This window comes from Tiliqua scincoides, chromosome 8, assembly GCF_035046505.1.
Source record: "Tiliqua scincoides isolate rTilSci1 chromosome 8, rTilSci1.hap2, whole genome shotgun sequence".
Classification (NCBI taxonomy): Eukaryota; Metazoa; Chordata; class Lepidosauria; order Squamata; family Scincidae; genus Tiliqua; species Tiliqua scincoides.
In genome coordinates, this window is record NC_089828.1 from 10,224,914 (window position 1) to 10,245,895 (window position 20,982).

The 20,982-nt window shown below is 44.4% G+C and overlaps 2 protein-coding genes across 3 annotated transcripts in view; one reads left to right on the top strand and one right to left on the bottom strand.

The window, feature by feature from the left end:
* The window catches only part of IL16 (interleukin 16), a 45,943-nt gene that overhangs the window by 12,550 nt on the left and 12,411 nt on the right, over nt 1–20,982 (top strand). For both annotated transcript variants that reach the window (XM_066635027.1, XM_066635026.1), the window contains 9 exons: nt 1,495–1,605; nt 2,848–2,962; nt 4,117–4,190; nt 4,303–4,516; nt 6,150–6,267; nt 9,034–9,166; nt 11,774–11,861; nt 12,883–13,358; nt 17,728–17,866. In XM_066635027.1, the coding sequence (XP_066491124.1) occupies nt 1,495–1,605; nt 2,848–2,962; nt 4,117–4,190; nt 4,303–4,516; nt 6,150–6,267; nt 9,034–9,166; nt 11,774–11,861; nt 12,883–13,358; nt 17,728–17,866 (1,468 nt within the window). The remainder of the gene's footprint in view (nt 1–1,494; nt 1,606–2,847; nt 2,963–4,116; nt 4,191–4,302; nt 4,517–6,149; nt 6,268–9,033; nt 9,167–11,773; nt 11,862–12,882; nt 13,359–17,727; nt 17,867–20,982) is intronic.
* LOC136659457 (sentrin-specific protease 2-like) lies at nt 19,003–19,702 on the bottom strand. The gene is given in 3 exon segments (XM_066636669.1): nt 19,003–19,428; nt 19,477–19,597; nt 19,599–19,702. Coding segments are annotated over 3 exon segments (651 nt in total).

Consider the following 20,982-nt stretch of genomic DNA (forward strand, 5'->3'; position numbering starts at 1 on the left):
TAATCCCATATCTCAAATAACTATAAGAAACTGGCCTACAGCGAGGCAGACCATGGGTCTAAAACAGGGGTGCTCAATAGGTGGATCGCGATCTACCAGTAGATCGCGAGGCAAAATGAGTAGATTGCGGAGTGCCGACCCCCCCCTTCAGGTGCCTCTGGGAGGAAACGCCGGGAGTAAGGCCCATTGTACTCAATGGGGCTTACTCCCAGGTAAGTGTGGCTAGGATTGTAGCCTCACAGCCTAATCCTAGGCATGTCTACTCAGGAGTAAGTCCTGTTATACACAGTGGGGCTCAAGGTACACCAACATACATTGTACACATAAATGTTATATGTTATGATGGCGCGAACATTGTAAAAAAAACTGTGGTAGATCTCCGGGCCTTGTTGGGTTTCAAAGTAGCTCTCAAGCCAAAAAAGTGTGAGCACCTCTGGTCTAAAATAACCCAGTCCTGCCAATTTTCAAGGATCTGCTGAAACCCAATTTATTACTCTGTTAAAAACTGGGTTTCCATTTATGTCCATCAGGATTTTAAAACTCAGAGTTCAGGAGCAGTATGCCCAGGGGAAATCCACCCAAGAGGCAGACTGGATCACTCACTTCAAGCAGCACAGTGGAGGAGGTGGCAGACTTGTAGAAGGTACTGCCAAAGAACATGGTGCTGCAGCTGGAGGAGGAGGTAGGGTTGGCTGCTATCTTGATCATGCTCCAGCAATGGGGATCATTGTATCTCCTCTACCTCTCCTCTGTGCCTTCACCAGGTTGGAAGGGAGGATCATGGGAGAAGAAGTCCTAGGTCCTCCCTGCCAAGACAGCTTTGAAGACACAGTAGGCATAGAAGGAGGAGGATGTGGACATGGCAATGGTTTTGGATGCCACCTTGACTCAGGTTGGGCCTGTATACCTCTGAATCTCAGATGCTAAAGACAAACAATAGGCTTCCACCTTCATGCCCAGCTTGAGACCTTGCAGAAACAGAAAGGACTAGATAGACTCTGGTATTATCCAGCAAGGCAAGCAACTATGTTAGCATTCAAACCCTGTCTCTAAAATTTGGAACATATTGAGATTAAATAAGTGCTAGCTACCAGCATATATATCAAGATCTCTCTTATCCACTCTAGATATTTTTCAACTCTCTCTCATATGGTGAGCAAATCCACTGCTGATTTGCTTGTAAATTCTAATATTTGATGGACACACAGCTGGCTTTTGTCAAGGCTTATTTTGTTTAGTTAATGTGCCAAGGAGTTCAGTTCTCACAAGGCTCAGCTTAATCTCACACTTCCATTTTTGCAATTCCTGCCGACTTGCTTTATTCACTTAGTTAGGAAATACCAATGATCTACATCTGTATAGCTTTAAACCTAAACCACAAAAGCATAGCAGGTAATATTCAAACACAGATGGCTAGATTAGCTGTCAGACTAATAGTCTACCTGTTCACGCACATTAACTTCTTCTCCCTGTTGTTTTTTGTGTGCAAAGCAGCCTCTTTCTAGGTCTTCACGATCGCTCAGCACAGCGCATCTAATTCATGCATCCTGTGGTTTGCAGGCCTCTGTCATCTCCAATATCGTTTTAATGAAAGGTCAAGGGAAGGTGAGATGCTTATGTCTATCATGTACCTTACATTCTGACCCTTGACTGGGGAAGAAAGGCTAGACTGCTTTGCAACACTGTTTTATGCTCATAAAGTATACTCCATGTTGTAAGACTAATAGCCCAATTCTGTCCTGCAGTGGAACAGGAAGCCTGACAGGCCTGCGCTGTATCCAGCACAGCGTAGGAGGTGGCTGCTGCAAAACTGATCCTAGCTGGCACAGATCCAAGCAGCCCGGTGTAAGGCTGGGTTACTCGGGAGGAGGGTTAGGGTACAGACTGGGTTGCCCAGGCTGGCCCCACCCCCACTGGCCCTCCCTCCCCCCAAAAACGCTCCCGTTCCACCCTCCCACCACTGTCTCCGACCCCTGCACTGGCCTCCCCAGGCTGGTGCTAACTGACCCATCGCTGGTCTGAATCTGATGTGGGGAGGCCAGCGTTTGTTCTTGTGCCAGCCCTCCCAACTCTGATGTTGTCTTGGACATGCCTTACAGCATGTTTGCATCACTCTTGGGCCGGTGTAAGGGACTTATGCCTGCCTATTGACCAGTTAGGATTGTGCTTTGTGTTTACCAAGAATTTGCAAATCCTGTCCTTTTCTTATGGGGCTATGTTCAAACAAACAAATCTCTCCCAAGGTATTTCTGCTCACGTCTGCGCTGCTGTGTGCTGGAAATTGAGTGGCATTTGTTTGTCGGAAGGAGATCTGGCACAGGAGGTACCCCATGCCCCTGTGCAAACCAGAGATAGAACAAACTGGATGTAGTAGTGTGCTGAAAAAAAAATGTATTGTCTTCAGAAAGCTTCCAAATGCACGCTTTATTGCTAGGTAGTAGTTCGCAGTATGCATAGTTTCAACGTCCGTAGGCCAAAATCGTGTGGTTGAATCTTCAGAAAAGAATCTGATAATTGACTGTGCAGTCTTGGTCTATGCACATAGACTGTATTCAAACACAACAGCCCTATATAGACATGTGGGAACACTGGAGAAAGGCGAGATGCACGTTTGTTTGCTCTTCTTTACATAAGAGGTCAGAATGGGGGGTGAAGCATCATCCAGCTCATCTCCCTTCCTCCAGGGTCTGAAAAATGCACTTACCCCAATACTTCTGTTATAGGCAAATATACTATAATTAATTGGTTAAGCATGAATAAGGAAGACAAACTATTTAAAGACACAATTGCTTGAGAGCCCTAAATGAAAATGTTTCCTTTCTTTCATCCTCTGTACCCTCCAATCAGGGGCTGGGTTTCAGCATTGTGGGAGGCAAGGACAGCATTTACGGTCCCATCGGCATTTATGTGAAAACAATCTTCCCAGGAGGAGCTGCCGCGGCAGACGGAAGGCTGCAAGAAGGTGGGAGGCTACAGCTTTTGTACATGTAGACAATGTTGCCCCTAAATCATCTCAGCATTAGGCATAATCCACTGGAAATTGCTTCTTGGCAAGCAGTGAGACGAGTGGGACTCCTAAGATTTAAATGGATGTCAAAACTGAAGTAGCCTACAGTTTGGATTAGGAAGACAAACCATTAAAATTGGGGGCTTAGTTCCAGTTCATCTGTATTTTTTTCCCCACCAGTTTGGACACCAACTTTAAAAAATGGTTTTGTAATTGGTTTATATATATTTTTTTTCAGTAAACTGTTTTTGAATTTTTAAAGCAAAACCATACAACAGGATGAAAGACAATACGAAAATATTTATCATACACCTGAACATGGAATTCCTGATGACTGAAGGCCCAATCCTATCCAACTTTCCAGCACCAGTGCAATGCAGCCCCAAGGAAAGGGAACAAATGTTCCCATACCTTGAGGAGGCTTCTGTGACTGCCCCTCCATCGCAGGTTACAGCACATGCCCCACTGGTACAGTTGCATTGGCACAGGAAAATTGGATAGGATTGTGCCCTAAGTCATTTGTTTTGAACCATTTTTTGAACCATTTTTTGTGTTTAGGAGTCCAGTTTTAATTCAGGTCTAAGACAACCAAGAGATTTTGTGAATGAGTTCAGTTCTGGCTCACTAAAGAATCTCTCTGAACCAGTTTGCCAGTTTGAGTTCAATTTCAATTGATCTCAATTTCAGTGAGAGCTTTGGATCTCCTTGGTTCTGTTCCATCTCACATTTGCATAGTTTCTTTTGATCCCCATTCCACTCTCTTCCACTAAAAATTCCCAGATGGTTCCCCCCCCCCAATCATTGAAAAGAATATTTTTCACATACTTTAATGCATTTCCCCACCCTAACAACCGGCATAATAATGTATTGAAAAAGACACATTTAAATGTGCATTTTCCCACAAACATACAGAATACCCAGAATTCATAGATCCAGAGTCTGTGGGGTCTGGAATCATGCGTTCTGTTGCAGTTTTCTGGCAAGACATACATTTGGTAACTATCTTAGATTTGACTCCCTGGTTTGATTTTAGTTGGCACCATCCTTTGGGAGAGAGAGAGTGAATCTACCAAAGAAATTGTTAACAAGATCATTTCTTTTGCTAACAGGGGATGAAATCCTGGAACTGAACGGAGAATCAATGCACGGACTAACACATTATGAAGCTTTGCAGAAATTCAAGGTTACGTTCCTGCACAATGTCCCTTCGTTTTATACATAGCACACGCACACATATACACATGGCCGCCAGATACCAGCACGCATGGCTCATAGCGCTTCCTTGTTTCTAGCAGGCCAAGAAAGGGCTTCTGACACTCACGGTCCGGACGAGCCTCAGCACCCCACATTCCGCGGCTAGCTATTTATCGTCCCACTTGTGCCGCTCGCTGAGTACCAGCATGTGCATCACCAAGGAAAACAGCTCCTTCTGCTCAGAAAGTGCCACATTCCCATTAAATGCACACAACTCCAATGACAGAATCATTATGGAAGTCTCCTTAAGCAAAGGTGGGTGTTAACCAGAATGCAGCACTCAGGATGAGAACCAAACTCTAGTTCTCTTTGGACAGTTTCCCCCAAATCGGTCCTCATTCCTCCCCATTTCCCCCAGTGAAGTTCTCCTTCCTAACGTACAGTTGTGCAGCAAACAAAATAACATGCTTCCCTATTTCTGTTCCCTGTTGGGCAGCCAATAGCATGGGGCGGGGATAAAGGCAATGTGATATCTGCCCATCGCACATTTCCATGGCTACTTGCTGCAGGAAAAATAAGTAGTTACAAGGAGAAGGAATGCTTCATTATCCTTTTCGCATCTAGTTTCAGCTTGAGATGGTATATTCAACAAAGAAAATGGAGATGGGGCAAATACAATATTAGTATTCAAAAGAGAAGTGAAAACACTAAAATCTAATATTCAAATGTCACACCCAGTGACTCATATGGGCAGTTGATATGCTTTAATTTGGTAGTTTTCAAACGTTTTAGCACCAGGACCTGATCTTAGAAGCTAAGCAGGGTCAGGCCTGGTTAGTACTTGGATGGGAGACCGCCTGGGAATACTGGGTGCTGTAGGCTTATACCTTCCCCCTTCCCCTGGGGGCTGGGGATAAGAATAGGCCCTCAGTTTGGCTGTACTTGTCGTAAGAGGCGACTAAACAGCCACCGGGTAGATGGGACTTGTCAGCCTGGGAAGGCAGCTCATCTGAGAGAAGGAAAACTCTGATCCCAAACCTCCACTGTCTTGTGGCTACATCCAGTTATGGAAAAGGCTTCAGGAGTCAACCTCGAGGCAAAATCCGGAGCCGGAGTCCTTGAGGCAGTTCATGGCTGAACACAGTCATGTTCTGGCAACTCCTGCGACGCCGCTGGAACCAACCGTATTGGCCTCTGCCTTTCCATTGGACAATTTCAGCGACGTGGAGAGGGGGGATTTGCTGCATGGGTAACAGCCTATCCTCCATACCTACTTTACCCAGGCTTTGCGCACTGGAGAGGACACTCTGTTCCAGAACCACCATTCAGAGCGTGACACCATAGTCTTCTGAGACTGAAGGATGCCAACTATTTTTTAGGCTTATACCATAGTCTTTCGAGACTGAAGGTTGCCAACCACAACCATTAGCAGCAGGACCCACTTTTTTGAATGACAATCTGTTGGGACACACTGGAAGTGATGTCATTAACCTGGAAGTGCTGTCATGGCTGGAAGTGACATAATCAACGTGGACTTTACACCTATGCCGAGATCAGCCAAAGTTCCCATTACACACTGCGCTCATGCTGTTATTTTGCATAGCTTGGAATTCAAACATTCCAGCTTAGAAGTCAAAGCAGAAGGCAGACATGGGTCCTTCTCCAATCACACAGCCCTCCCCCTTTCCAGCTCTCCATCTTCCCCTCCCCCCATGCAGGGAAAAGCACCATGTCTCTCTCCTACTAGGAGCCTGCCCTGCCTAGCAGCTCTGCACCCTGTATTTTCAGCTCTGTATTTTCAATGTTGGCCTAGCTAGGGGCTATGCAACCCACCTGAAATTGGCTCGTGACCTACCTAGTGTGTCCCAACACACGGTTTGAGAAATGCTGCTTTAACTATTTTATGACTCATCTATTTGTTTTGTATCTTTCTGCTCTGCCTTCCCAGAGGCTGGTGTTGGCCTAGGCATTGGATTATGCAACATCCCCTACTTCCAGTGTATCTCAGGAATTTTCATCCATGCCCTCTCTCCAGGCTCTGTGGCTCACATGGATGGAAGGCTCAGGTAGGTCTGAAGTGAATGACCTCATCATCGTGTGCCTGTTACATTCATGTCTATAAAAGACAGACTTTTAAGTATTCATATCGGTTTGGATTCAAGAACAGAAAATGTTCCATGAATGCTTGTACAAAAAGCAGAGCCACTATTGGGGGCTGAATTAAAGGAGGAGAAACATGATAAATAAGAAAGGTTCTAGCACAGCGTTTCTCAACCAGCGGTACTTGAGTTGGTGTCCAGTGGTATGCTTGGGTCCCCCCAGACCCCTGCTTCCTGGTAGTGAGACCAGCGACACAATTTGACAAGCAACATTGGGAGGCTTGACTCAGTGGGTAGAGCTCCAGCATGCGCTTTTCGCATGCTTGAAAAGCCTTCTCGTCTGCCCTGAGCCTCTTACCAGTTTTTGTCATGTTACATCTGGCTTCCCAATCCGGAAGTAACCGGTGATTACATCATTGCCAGTTTCTTCCAGTGGTACTTCCAATAGGTGGACCATACAAAGTGGTGCAGCTGGGGACAAACATTGAGAAGTGCTATTCTAGCTTATTAACTCTAATGGCCCATAAAAAGTTCTTGAAAAGAATGTGTGCAAATGAAAGAATTTTCTGAGGTCAATTTTCTCATGTACCACTCTTCTGGTAAGCCATAAGTCTGGGTTCTCTGTGAGTGCAAGAGAGGAAGCTAGTGGAAGAAACTAGTGGGTGAGAGGACTACTAGTGGAAAGGCACCTTTGGATCCAAATCACTATATATGCATATTGATTTCAGAAAGATAACTGTAAAGATCTGTTGGGTTTGAAAAAGCAATCCCAGTCTCTGCCTGACATTTGTCCTGGGTAGTAGAACTCTTAGAACTGAAAGCAAGTGAAATATAGACGGAAGAATACCTTGCATGCATGGATTCTTCTGGAGTGCTGTTGCACAAGAAAAGCGAATCACAAACTCTTCTTCCATGGGAACTTGCACAAGAATTTGAGAAACTTCTTGCACAAGCAAGCAACATTAGATACCTGCCTCTCAATTCAGAGATAAGGACACATCTACCCCACAAACTTAAATAAGATTAACTTCAAGACCAATTTCACTTGCATGGTGTATATTTTTAGGTTACGGTACAAATCACTGTCATTGCCAAACCGTTGCCATTTTTTAAAGACATGCCCATTTAATACCTGGCACTGAAAAGTTGCAAATTAACGAGCTACATCTGACTGCACGTAACAAGGGGAGACTTGCGCAGCCAAGCTTTTTCTGCCCTCTACATTCAGTCTGGTGATATTTAAGCAAATCACAACAGTGAAAGGCTAGACTGTAGGCAAGTAGGAAGGAAACTGGCTGCAAAGCAGCTGCTACTTTATGTGCCACATGTCTATTTCCTGCCAAAAGCGCATCCGTAGAAAATGTTTAGAGAAGTCAAACCAGAGCGAAGCAACAACAGGTGCATGAGAACTAAATGTCCTCCACCCACTGTGCACATTTTCTGGCTTCCTCCTGAGCCTGCTGACACTCACACATTTACATTCTGATTCTATCTGTCCGTGTTTACAGATGTATATGAGAACTGTACGCAGAAATTTGTGGGGGGTGGGGGTACTTTGGGCCAAATGGCACTATAGGGGAGGAGCATTTTTGGCACTTCTCTCCCAGTTCAGCTTTCAAATGTCTTCTTTTGCATGTGTCACCCCTTTTATGACTTGGATGCACAGTCTGTGTGCAGGATTTATCCCTGTCATAGAAGATGAGACACACGTGGATGAAACCTGAAAGCAGAAAAGCTGGGAAAGCTGGGCTCTTCTAGCCACAACAGATAAACGTGCAGGGGAGACACTTTCACATATGAGGATATTTGGGTGAGCTTTAGGGTGCAGTCCTAACCCCTTATGTCAGTGCTTTCCAGCACTGACATAAGGGTAATGCAGCTCTGAGGTAAGGGAACAAACATTCCCTTACTTTGAGGAGGCCTCCATGAGTGACACCCAACTGCAGGATGCAGCACACGGCCCATTGGCACCACTATGCCAGTGCTGGTAAGCACTGACATAAGGGGTTAGGATTGTGTACTTAGTCACTAGAATTGACTTAGGTGCCTTAACTCATTTTTGCCCAGCTCACAGGTGTATACATTTGATCCCTGTTGTGTAAATACAACATTGGGCAGAAATGGTTTAATAGTCAGAACATTGATTCATCTGGCTCTGTCTTTACTGAGTGGCAGCAGCCACTGAGGATTACAGACAGGGGTCTTTCTCTGTACTACCTGGAGATGCTAGAAAAGACAGAACCAGAATCCCCAAAACACCTGGGGAGGTCAGCACCTGGCTGACCTCCCTCAAATCTAAGCTCCTGGCAGGTCAGACTACATGGCTAGTAAGCTATATTCAGCTTCATAGTTCACAAGTTGTTTGGTTTAGAGGCATGCATTACACCACAGTGCTGGTATCTGCCCTCCTCCTTCCACATCCTCTTCCTCCCTGCTTCTGCCAGCAGCCCCTGTGTCAGCTGTTCCTGGGCTGTACTGATGCAGCAGAGCACAGGGATCTCCACAGGATAGCCACAGAGATCAGTAAACACAGGGACTGTGACACTGTTTTACAATATGAGGAATGCACCACGCTTTTGTTGATCCTGAGACAAAGTCTTATGTCATCATGTGCCAAAGTGCAGCTACCTTGGTTACTGGTGTAACCATGTGTCGCAGTAAGGTGTGCCTACAAACAAATGATCTGGAATGGTTAACATCACCTGTGATTTGTTTGCATCCTTTTTCTTGAAGGTGCGGAGATGAAATTGTAGAAATCAATGAGACATCTGTTCAAAATATGACACTCAATGAGGTTCACATGCTTCTCAGTCACTGCAACCCCGGCGCCGTGCAGATTATAATCAGCAGACACCCTGATCCGCAGGTAAGATGATGGCAGGCATGTGCTTGGATGATGCTAGAGTTCAAGGGAGGGACCATGGCTTAGTGGGAGAACAGAGAAGTTCCAACTTCTGCAAGTGAAGCACGAAATCCTGGAGAGCCTCAGTATGCAGCTAGCTGGGTATAAGGCAGGTTCATAGATGTTCAAGAAAACAGGCAAGAACTTGGCCATCACAGTGCACCTTCTGAACTTTACAGTAACCTCTGGATTTGGCTTTTGTTAATTACTGTAGAGGCCTGGCCCACCCACTCATTGGGCCAGTATTCCACTACACATAGTGTAGCATTGGTGAAACCACTTCCCCTCCCCCCCGGGAGGAGGCATAGCTCACTGGTAGAGCATGTGCCTTGTTTATAGAACTTTCAGTCCTTGGCATCTCCAGGTAGTGCGGAGAAAAACCCATGTCTGAAACCGTGGAAAGATGCTGATTGAACTAGGTGGACCAAAGGTCTAATTCAGTGTAAGAGAGCATCATGTGTTGTGCCCCTCCACCATGTGTATAATGTCACAAGTGAGATTGGCATGCCATACTGGGAGCCTTGCATGAGTCTTCTCTTTAAAACAAGAGGGGAGAAGAGACCAGGCTAGCATACATCCCGGCCTCCTCATGGAGTGTGTGTGCTTCACACAGAGGTTTATGAAGGTGTGGGCTGCCGCTCCTTCACACGAATTAGGGCAGTAATGCTATCCAGTGGTTTAAATCAGATGCCAGATGTTTGGGGAATTTGTTGTCGCTTTAGTAAAACACCACCAACCAGAGTTGGATGTGTCTGAAGAACAGAGATGCACTTAGGATTAGGGAACAGGATGCCTCTGTCTGAGCATATGCTCAGCCCAGGAATGAGTTTGCAGTACTGTTCCAAAAAGGAAGCTAGACAGATTAGACAGCCTGTAGCCATCCAGACAGTGTGTGTCATGTCATCTACGTGGCAAAGGGTGAGAAGTCAAAGCAGGCAGTCTGCTCTAAATTAGTTCCCGAGGCAGCTCTCTCTCTCTCTCTCTCTCTCTCTCTCTCTCTGGCCACGACAAGGAGACACTGAAAGCATCCTCTGTATGGTGGCAAATATGAGAGAGGCATCTAGAGAAGGGAGAAAGAAGGAACACTGATATATTGCAGTGTGAACTGACGCTCCTTTCAAATAAGGAGAGATTGAGCTAAAAAGACTGGAGCACTGACCTTCTCTTTGAAAAGCCTCTGAACCCATTCATAGAAAACACTCCAGGGGACATTATTTCTGTCTTTCCCTGAGTACAAATGGAGACAGTCAATGCTGTTGTACAGCAGTGACAAACGTAGAACTCGATATATTGATTTTAAGGGCTTAACTCAACATTGCACACTAACCTGTGTAATGAAACCCGGGTGGCTTTAAAAGAATAAAAGCTGCTTTCTGAGGGAGCCATTTAGAGAGGAGAAGCAGTGAAAGGAGGTGCTGAGATTTCCCTGTGTGCCACTCCCCAACTCCAGATTGACCCCAAGTAGTACCATCCCTGCATGCTTTTAAAGGTGCTGTAACTGTGTAGCATGGCTCTTATTCCCCCCCCCCCCAGCTTGTGCAGGGTGTAGACTAGCATGTCTACAAAGTGTCTGGGGTGGCTTTGTATCTTTATGACGATATGTGGTTTGGACAAGCTGCAAAAATGAACCTTGGCTAATAAACTTTGGCAGGGGAGTCTATCACACACTGCGTCCTTCCCAAAAGTTTCATCTCGGTTTGTTTCCAGGCTCAGTTCAAAGTGCTAGTTTTGAGTTTTAAAGCCCTTTATGGCTCAGGAGCACCTCCTTTTGTATAATCCTACCCATCCTCTCAGATCATTAGAGGAGGCCCCTCTGATTCTGCTGCCACCAGCAGCGGTGAAGGGGGATGGCAGCTTGAAATAGGGCCTTCTTGGTGGTGGCTCCTCATTTGTGGAAAAACCTCCAACTGGAATTAAGAACGGCTCCCTCTCTGGAGACCTCTCTGCAGGGCTTCAAGACCTTTTTGTTCAGGAAGGCCTTTGACTGGCATTGTGGGCTGGCATTTTTTATGAGATGTATTTTTAATAGTTGTGTAATTCTGGTGTTTGTTTTAACCTTTTTTATGCCTAACATTTTTATTATTGTTTTAATGTAAACAGTATCGGTTTTATTTTGTAAGCCGCCTTGAGTGCCCTTGTCTGTGGGAGAAAGGTGGGGTATAAATTCTTCAAATAAATAATAAATAAATCCAGATTTCTGAAGCAAGAAAGAACCCAATATCTTCCAAATATTTTATCAGCTTGGTCAGGGAGGTGCCAAAACTCAATGGTAGGGAATATGCTTTCCATGCAGAGATTTCCAGGTTCAATCTCTTGCACTGTCACAGCTGGAAACCCAGGAGAGTCACCACCACATGGCATAAAAAATATTGAGTTAGATGGACCAGTGATAGATGGAAGCTTCATATGGCTGGTATTCTCTGGGGTGGATTCCAAAGCACTGCCTTGGCCCAAGGTGGAACACAAGTGAGAAAGGAACTCTATGTGTTAGAAAGGGATTCAAGGACTCAGAATAAAAGCAGCCTTTTGGCCACACTTGGTAACCGAGCACATTTGGATGACATTTTGTAGGTCTCCGAACAGCAGCTCAAGGAAGCCATTTCACAAGCCGTGGAAAGCAGCAGGTTTGAAAGAGAGCGGCACCAGTGGAGTGCAGAAGGTAAGGGAGTCCGATTGGCGGGGAAATTAAGGATTTTGAGAGAGAAACCTGAAACAGAAGAGAATGAAGGATACTGATCAGCAGAGCTACAGGGCAATGGCAAGGAGGTGCATCACTGAGAGATGGTATAGACAGTGGCTAAGAGAATGAGTTGTGAAGAGATTGCTGGTTTGAGTCTCTCCTTTGCCTGAATTCACTAGATGGCCTTAAATGAGCCACTCCTCCTCAGTCTCAACTGCAATGTGGGGATAATCATACAGGGTTGTTATACTGGCAACTTCAAGATAATACAATGTGCACACTCAGAATGTTCTACACAAATAGCTTGCTGTTAGTTTATTTGGAGGACAGCAAAGGTAAATCGACCTAACCTGATAGATTTGTAGCCCACATTTGCTCCCAGGAAATCTCCTCCAGAGTGCTTGTTGTGTTGGCCCAGGGGTGTCAAACTCATTTCATACAGAGGGCCAGATAGCATTCATAATGCCTGCGGAGGGCTGAAAGTGACATCATTAAGCAGAGAGTGATGTCATTAAGCAGATCGTGACATGAAATAAGCACTTTTTTCTCACTTAGGAACTCATTAGCGGCAAGTGTCAGAAGAGAAAATATACAAATCTTGATATTTCCAAGATATGGGGGAGTCCAATTATTTATGTGGGCTTCCCTTTCAGCAGTGATACCTCAGCACGGCTCAGCAGCTGAGAGTAGCTGATGGTGGTGGTGGGAGAGGCCAAGGTCTGGATAAAAACCTTCTGCGGGTCACATCCAGCCCCTGGGCCTTAGGTTTGATCCCCCCGTGTTAGCCTCTAATGACAGTCTTGTGACACCTTAAAGACTTATGCATAAGTTTTAGTGGACAATGCACTTCAGCCAATCTGTGAAGAATTACCCCCAATAAATGTGTGTGTGCACATGTGAATATCCAGAAAAAAGCAATTCAATTCAGTTCAAAAGTATTCAGTGATTTGGATCCTGGACATTGGGCTAGCAAAACTTTTTTGTGTGTGTGTCAATCCAGGTGTTAAAAGTCTGGAAAGCAGCTGGCTCAAGAAATCTCCATGTGAGAAATACACCGAGAAGAGCACTGCCTTTTCCAACTACCATTCTCAAAAGCTGATGATCCGCTCCAGCAGCGACAGCAGTTACAACCCCAGAACATCTTGCAGGAATGGCCTTGCCTACCAACTGGCTGATCTGAAAGCCAAAGGACATAGCCTTGATGTGCCCATTACCAGACAACCCAGCTCCTTGTATTCTTCCTCCAGGACTAGCTTGGATAAAGACTTCCCTGTCAAAGGAACAGGTCAACGTACCCAACAACATACAAAACGGTCAGCAGAGATCCTCGTTAGGAAACCCAGATCGTCAAAACCCAAACCTCCGCCAAGAAAGTATTTCAAGCAAGACTGCCCCAATGGCAAGCAAATGAACAAAGAAGTGAAAGAGAGACCCAACCTGCAAGGTGATGGGAGCCCACCATCTCCGACTGCTCAGGTAAGGCTGGTTCCGGCATTGAAGGCCAACAGAGCTCCCCTATTCTAGGTACTCACCTTGCTTCCTTGTTCTAGAGCCTAATCCTAGGCCTGTCTACTCAGAAGTAAGTCCCGTTATAGTCAATACAGTTTACTCCCACAAAAGTGTGGAGAGGATTGCAGCCCTAGTCATCTATTTCCTTTAAGGAAAGTCTCGGTATAAAAAGGCGTCCCGAGACACTTCTGAAACCAGTGCCATTGCAGAAATGTTCACCGCATGGCTGAGCAGGCAGGTAGTTTGTGGGTTGCTTTCTTTGTTTTCTGAGTCTGCCAAGCACTGTAGCCCCAAGGGAGCCCACCTGCTTTGGCATCCAGCAGCCAGTCAGGTAGCCAAGCCCACCTGACTAGGACAGAGCGTGCCCAGGTGGTTGTAAACCATCCAACTGAGGGTCTAATCCTATCCAATTTTCCAGCCCCAGTGCAACTACAATGCAGCCCCATGGTAAGGGAACAAATGTTCCCATACCTTAAGGAGGCCTCTGTGACTGCTGCCCCACTACAAGATGCAGTGCATGCCCCCTTGACACAGCTTAACCCCTGCTAACTGGTTAAGAGGCCCTTTTTCAAGTGGGTGCGCCTCTTTTATTTAGCAGGGGGAGAGTAACTGGCCCACCTCACCCCAGCAGTGTCTTTTCTAGTGGCTGTCTGCTGGTGTTGCATCTTTTTAGATTGTGAGCCCTTTTGGGACAGGGAGCCATTAGATATTTGATTTTCTCTGTAAACCGCTTTGCGAACTTTTTGTTGAAAAGCGGTATATAAATACTGTTGTTGTTGTTGTTAGCTGCACTGGCACTGGAAAATTGGATAGGTTACTCAATCAGTTACTTAGAGTAAAGTGCAAGGATGCTTGCATGTACTCTGAACTGGTTGACTCAGAACAAAACTGTGCATTGTCACTTTCGCTCACCTTGCTGGGGATCAGAGAGATGCAACCATGTCTGGAAAGCAAAGGCCCTGTGCAGGCCTAGATAATAATAATAATAATAATAATAATAATAATAATAATAATAATAATAATAATACAGGTATTTATATACCGCCTTTCTTGGTCTTTATTCAAGACTTTATTCAAGGCGGTTTACATAGGCAGGCTTATTTAAATCCCCGTAGGGATTTTTACAATTGAAAGAAGGCTCTATCTTTCAAGAGCCACAACAATTCAGATGTTTTCATTCTGATCTGGCCTCCATCCTGGCCTCCATCCTCCCACGCTCAGAGCAGATGGAATAGCTCGGCTTCAGCTTGTCAGCTGCTTCAAGGTCGCACGGTGCCGGTGGCCTCGAACTGGCGACCTTGTGGATGTTATCTTCAGGCAAATGGAGGCTCTACCCTCTAGACCAGACCTCCTGCCCATCATGAGCTTAGATGCCTTATGGAATTATCTTGTTTCTGAGCATGACTGTGATCAGAACCCAGGCACTTCCAAAGTCCAAGCCATTTTCTAAGCCTGCTTGTTCTATTCCTTCCTCCTTGTATTATCCAAGCCCCATCCACCACCCATTTTGTGTTTTAATAAACTCTTTTTATGTTTTAACTCTTCACTTGCTTGTCTGTTGAATCAGCCAGAGCCTTGCCCCAGTGCTCTTGGATTCTTGACTGCCTGCTACAGCTTAGGTTTTGGGGGAATCCTCCACTTAGGTGGGAGGGAAGCTTTTGAGGACAAGTCTCTACCTGCCTGGATGTATCCACTGGAGTCTCCCAGTCTTGGCCCTCATATAGGAACAGATATGGAGGAAGGAAGGAGGTACTAGAAGCAGAGCTCCTTCCCCCCCACCCCCATCATCATAGGTGCCAACAAAAACGGAAGATGGACCTCCATGATAAAATGTGCCTCTGTTTAGAACGATGGTTCTCAAAATATGACATATGCCCACTTTCAGTGGTCAGGGGCTAGTATAAATGAGTGAGGGAAGAGGGTGTGAGCATCAGAAGAAGCAAAGATTCCTAATCAAAAGAATGCAAATTAGGCAGGAGGCTTTGCTTCCCAAACCAAGCTCTAGTATGGACCAGATGACTTTGGGCAGCAGGCCGGATTTGGCCCGTGGACTGTAGGTTGCCAACCTATGCAATGTTCCAATACAGTACATTTACATAAATATGTAACATTTCAAAAAGTTTGCAGAACTGCAAATGCTTTTTGGAGAAAGAAAGAAAAAAGTACTTGTCTCACCCTTGGGTAGTATGAGCAGAGAAACAGGAAGCCAAGCTGTATGCAATGCAACCAAAACAGACAAATTGACAGTACGAGGAAAGTACCATACTTTGCAGAAAAATAAAAACCTTAATGGCCAGTTATGGGACAACTTTGTAGATGTGGTTCAGGGCTTTCTTTTCCCATGAAAAACAAAACACAATCTTAGTAACAGTGCTATTGTGAAAACAAACAAAATAACAACTGTAAAGTGTTTAAGTAGGGATCTAATTGAATTCTGTTCACTGCTTTGAGGTTTTCTTTTTTTTGCAAAATGCAATGCATATATATATATATATCTGTTAAATAAATAAAATTTCCTTGTCTGAATTTTTTCCTGAATTTTGTGTTCCAAGTTATCTGAGCTTCTTACCCAAGTGGAACCCATTCCTTAGAAATCCACCACAATTCCATTAAAAAAAAAATTTCCAAATGTTGCACAGTGCACTCAGAGCCAGCCCATCCATGAGACTAATTGAAGCTGTTGCAGATGGCAGAGATGCCTGCCTCTGCTGTTCCTCCACCTCCCAGTCCCGAGATTCAGAAAGGAATGTGGGAATTGAGTGAAAAAGGAAGTGTTAAGAAGAGGAGATTGGTGGAGATACTCTAGCTTACCACTCTTCTCCTCCATGCTTCCTCTCTTTCCATTTTCTTCCTTTTCCTATAGAGGGAGAAGTGGCAGGAGCTGGCCCACCATTGCACATTAAGATTTTCTGCCATGATTTTGTTCATGATACTGATTTTTGTTCATCAGTAAAATGCCATTTTAAAAAAGAGTTGCAATGCACCCATACCAACAATTGCATCAGGACTGCTTCTGTACAGCATTTGATCTATAATAATAATAATAATAATAATAATAATAATAATAATAATAATAAATAACAACAGTATTTATATACCGCTTTTCAACTAAAAGTTCACAAAGCGGTTTACAGAGAAAAAATGACTAATGGCTCCTTGTCCCAAAAAGGCTCACAATCTAAAAAGTTGCAAAAGAACACCAGCAGACAGCCACTAGAAAAGACACTGCTGGGGTGAGGTGGGCCAGTTACTCTCTCCCTGCTAAAAAGAGGAGCACCTACTTGAGAGTGCCTCTTACACAGTAAGCAGGGGGAAGCAGGATCTATGTATCAGTAAAACAGAATTTTTTTTTTTAAAGATGCAAATGAACTTGAGAAACTGAAAATACCAGCAAACCCTGTGGACACCAGAATGAATTTTTGAAATTCTGGTGATTAGATTAGAATTCAGAAGTGGAACACAAGATAGAGTAAACCAGAGTAACAATGTATCCTGAGCAAAGTATCAGGAAAATCCTCTCACCCCCTGTTTTGTACACTGTAAGTGATATAGGGTGCAAGCCTATCCACACTTTCCTGGGAGTAAGTTCCACTGAACTCAATGGAACTTACTTCTAAGTAGATATGGCTAGGATTATGCCGATGGTGAATAAGACTTGGCCCCATTTGGGCTGATTTCCGCAAACACCCCATTTAGGCCTACTAGAAACTGATCATAGCTTGATGTCCCATCACAAGAAGATTCACAACTATGAGTGTGTGACCTTACCTCTTGATAAGCTTTCATTTATGGTGATGTAAGAATCTATGGAAGTTCTACCTGTGGTATTTTTTTTTAAATATGTGATTATTATGCACACACTAAAGTTAGCACTTGAATCTGGACTCATCTAGTGAAGAACATTAATATATGAACTAAATTCATATAGACTATGTTTTGTTGTTGAGGTTCCTGAGAGCTCCGTTGTTTTATAATGTATCTGCTTAAAAACTACCTTGAGCCCTTTTGTTGACATGCAGTCTCTAAAATATTGTAAGCAAATATGTAGAAGTGCATTGACAATCTGAAAAAGGTCTGTCCTCTAACTGCTCTTAAATCCTTGTGATTAGATACAAAAAATGTGTTAAACTAAATACAATCTCATTGCTTCTTAGTGAGGGATGCAAAGAGCAAGAGACTGGAGTGCCTGAGTCTTAATGGCCAGTTCATTCTGCTGGACTCCCACTGGAAGTGGTTGCAGGGTTACTCTAGGCAAGAAGCAGCGTGGCCCAAGGGTGCAGTTTTGTGCAACCATGTATTGTCACATATATGTTTCCTGTTTATTCAGCAGAAACAGGAAATAGGCGATGCACTGAGGCAGAAAACCAAGGCGGTTATAACCCACGGTGTCTTTGCAAGTTCTTTAGCCCCAAGAGCTACAGAACAGTCCAATGTAGATTCTACAGCTGCAGATCAAGAAAGGAAAAACAACAAAGGTAAGCAATGAACTGCATGCAATTTCTAAAAGGCGGAAATGGGGTTTGGAACTCTACCTCTGCTTAGCAATTTCCTCTGCAATCTCTCCCCGCCAAATACTTTTCTCCCAGGTGGGCTCTGAGATCAGAAATGAGCTTCGGCCTGGAAAAAAACAGCTGGGGCAAAGGAAAGGTTTGCCCACCCCACTTTTGTCTGCTGCTTCTGTATCAGAAATTCCCCCTCTGCTGGCTTACTGCTGTTGGACAACAACCCATTTCTGAAGTCACAGGCCTGCTGTCATCTTGCGCATTTATTTATTTGCCCAGCACAGTCAGTTCATGGTGCCTTAGAGATCTGTGTACCTGGGGCTCACCATCTAAAGCTGACACAAAGCAGATGTTTGCAGAGTCCTGGCCCCCATGGTAGCTTTGGATCATTGGTGACACAGAGGCACAGAACATGCAGAAAGCAGGCAGATGTAGAAAGTCATATTAGCAATGATTTATTGAAGAAAACAAAGGAGTGATTTTACTTTCTAAGCATAACCATACAATATATGAACGCCATCATTTAGGACGGGGCAGCAATCTTTGGGATTGCTCCTAGAACCGATCCATTGTTGTCTCACTGGCATCAGTCCAAAGGACTGAGCCATGAATGAAACTCTCTTTGATCTTTTATAGTCTCCCTGTAGAAGCTTCCAGCAGAATTTCCTTATATGGGCAGAACTTCTGGCTTACCACAACTTGGCAGTCTTCATTCAGGGTAGGGCAGGGTGGCCAGATATAATGGAGGACTGTTTGCCTAAGCCTTTAACCATTGTACAGAAGAGGGAATTTTGGCAGGTGCAGCTCATCATGGAAGGGTCTGCACCTGCCAAAATTTCCTCTTCTACACAATGGTTAATGGTAGAGGCACGTTGTCCTCCATTGTACCTGGCCGCCCTAGGCCAGGGGCAAGCAGAAGCCAGAGAAAGTACTTTTTAAAATACAGCAATCACCCCCTTCTAAACATGTGATCTCTGATCACAGGAAGGGATATTGTTCTTGATTGGGTACGTTTTGTCAATTGGTGGTGAGATGGTGTCTTTCCTTCAGGTAAGTCAAGTCCAGTTAGTGGTAGGTTCAGTACTCTTGGTCGATACCGGTTGGAAATCTTAGGACAACAATTGTAAATGAAGAATTTCCCAGATCATTTTCCGACCGAGGCAGGGCACATGGTGTTGTGTGAAAATAATGCGCTCATCCCTGCTAATGAAATCCGCGTACCCACAAACAAATACTCCACAGTCCTTATCATTTTGCTGTTGTGGAATTGCACAAGATTTGATCTGAAAGAGCATCCATTCTGAAGTGTCAGAATCTCTATTCTTTTTGTCCCGGCTTTCATCCTGCAAATACTTCATCAGTTTTTTGCAAATCTTATTTTCCCCTTCGTTCATTGAGTCAAAATACTTGATGGTCTTTCTTCTTAAATCTATAACAGCCAACCCCCAATGTACCTTGTTATGCACTGGCACCAGGATCATGTCATATTGGAACAAGTCCACTTTCTTGGTCCATTTTCTTACATCCTGGTAGCACTTAACTTAGAAGAACTTAGAAGTTAACTTAACTTAACTTAACTTAACTCTTCCTGCACTTAACTTAGAATAGAAGAAGCTACTAAATGCATAGAGAGTTGGTAATCCTGCATCTTGGCTGCGTTGCACTAAAAGACTCATATAAAAATTAATGATCACATCTGGGATCCCGTAAGGTCTGGATGTCTCCTATGGTGACTTTGAGCCCAAAGGCTTCTTGGACCACCTGCTCTGCTGGTCCATCACTTAAGGCCCTGTCTATGGTCCTGTTCATTTTCTCTGTTAGGTTGGGAAAACTCCCTTTAGATCTAGCTATTTTCTCTGAAAGACCAGAATTGGGCAGCAAACAAGTCACCTGGAACATCTTATTGCCGCATGGCCATGAGCCGGAGGTTGAAGCAGTTGCTGTTGGCACTTCAACATTCCATCTTTTTTCTTTCCCTCTGTGCTTCTCACCTGAGAAGCAGGTAAGCTTGTTATACCATACCTGTTACCTCTTGTGACCTTTACTTTCTTCCTATTATTCCTTTTTGGGCACGCATCAGTCTTTGATTCATTCTTCTCATTACACCCACCTTCAGAAGTCCTATCACATTTTCCATCTCCCTCTGATTTTACATAAGGAAGTCCGGAACATGAACTCAAAATCTTGATTTCATCTCTTGGGACTTCATCTTTTCTTGAGCTTTCATATCCAGATGTTTCTTCAACAAAACTGATTATTGGATCAGCATTCTTCTTATCCCTTCAACCATGCTCAGATCTCTCTTTCAACCTTGTCCGATAGGATGGATTTAACACGTTGGCGGGTCTTAGTGAGCACGTGATTGAATTTGCTTTCATGTGCCATCCGCGACAAGGTAGAATTTGTATACTGGCGGGCTTTCTTATCCTTACCTGTTGCAGGCTTCTCAGCATGCACTTGCCTTATGAGTTCTGTTAAACTACGTTTCATTAACTGTTGCTCATGTGCTTTATGGTGGTGATCTTTGGGAATTTTGCGGATGGGTTGTTGCAGGGTTGTATGTTCTTTTTCCTTATTTCCTGGAGTCTTGACAGGAGTTTTTCTGGGGTTCCTCATTTCTTTAACTGTTCTGGCTGAACTTTTTCCCTTCACCCTCTCTGATGGTTTAAGGACTGGATCTTTTGTTGGTGACTGTCTTCTAGGTAAAAGGAGTCCCTCTCTGTAAACTTTTGACTGTCCTTTAGGTAAAGGGGGTCTCTGTAAAATTTGTGTAATATACTTTTGACTTTTTCATGCCTTTTCACTTTCTTTGATTCTTTTCAGAGGACATCTGTCTCGCTTACCATGCCGGGGGGGGGGGGGGAGAGGCATGAATAGGTGGAGACCATGGACATGTCATCTCCTTCAGAATGTCTTTTATGGTCTCTTTAGAAGTTATTTGCCTTTTCATCTCTAACAGAGGAAGCAAAGCTGAAAGGACAGCAGAGGTTGTCAGATGTTTCTTATGGGTTAGATTTTTTATGAAGCTCTCATAATTCGCTAGTGTAGCTTTGGCCTTCATTGATAGTTCATGTGTCCCATTAATCTTT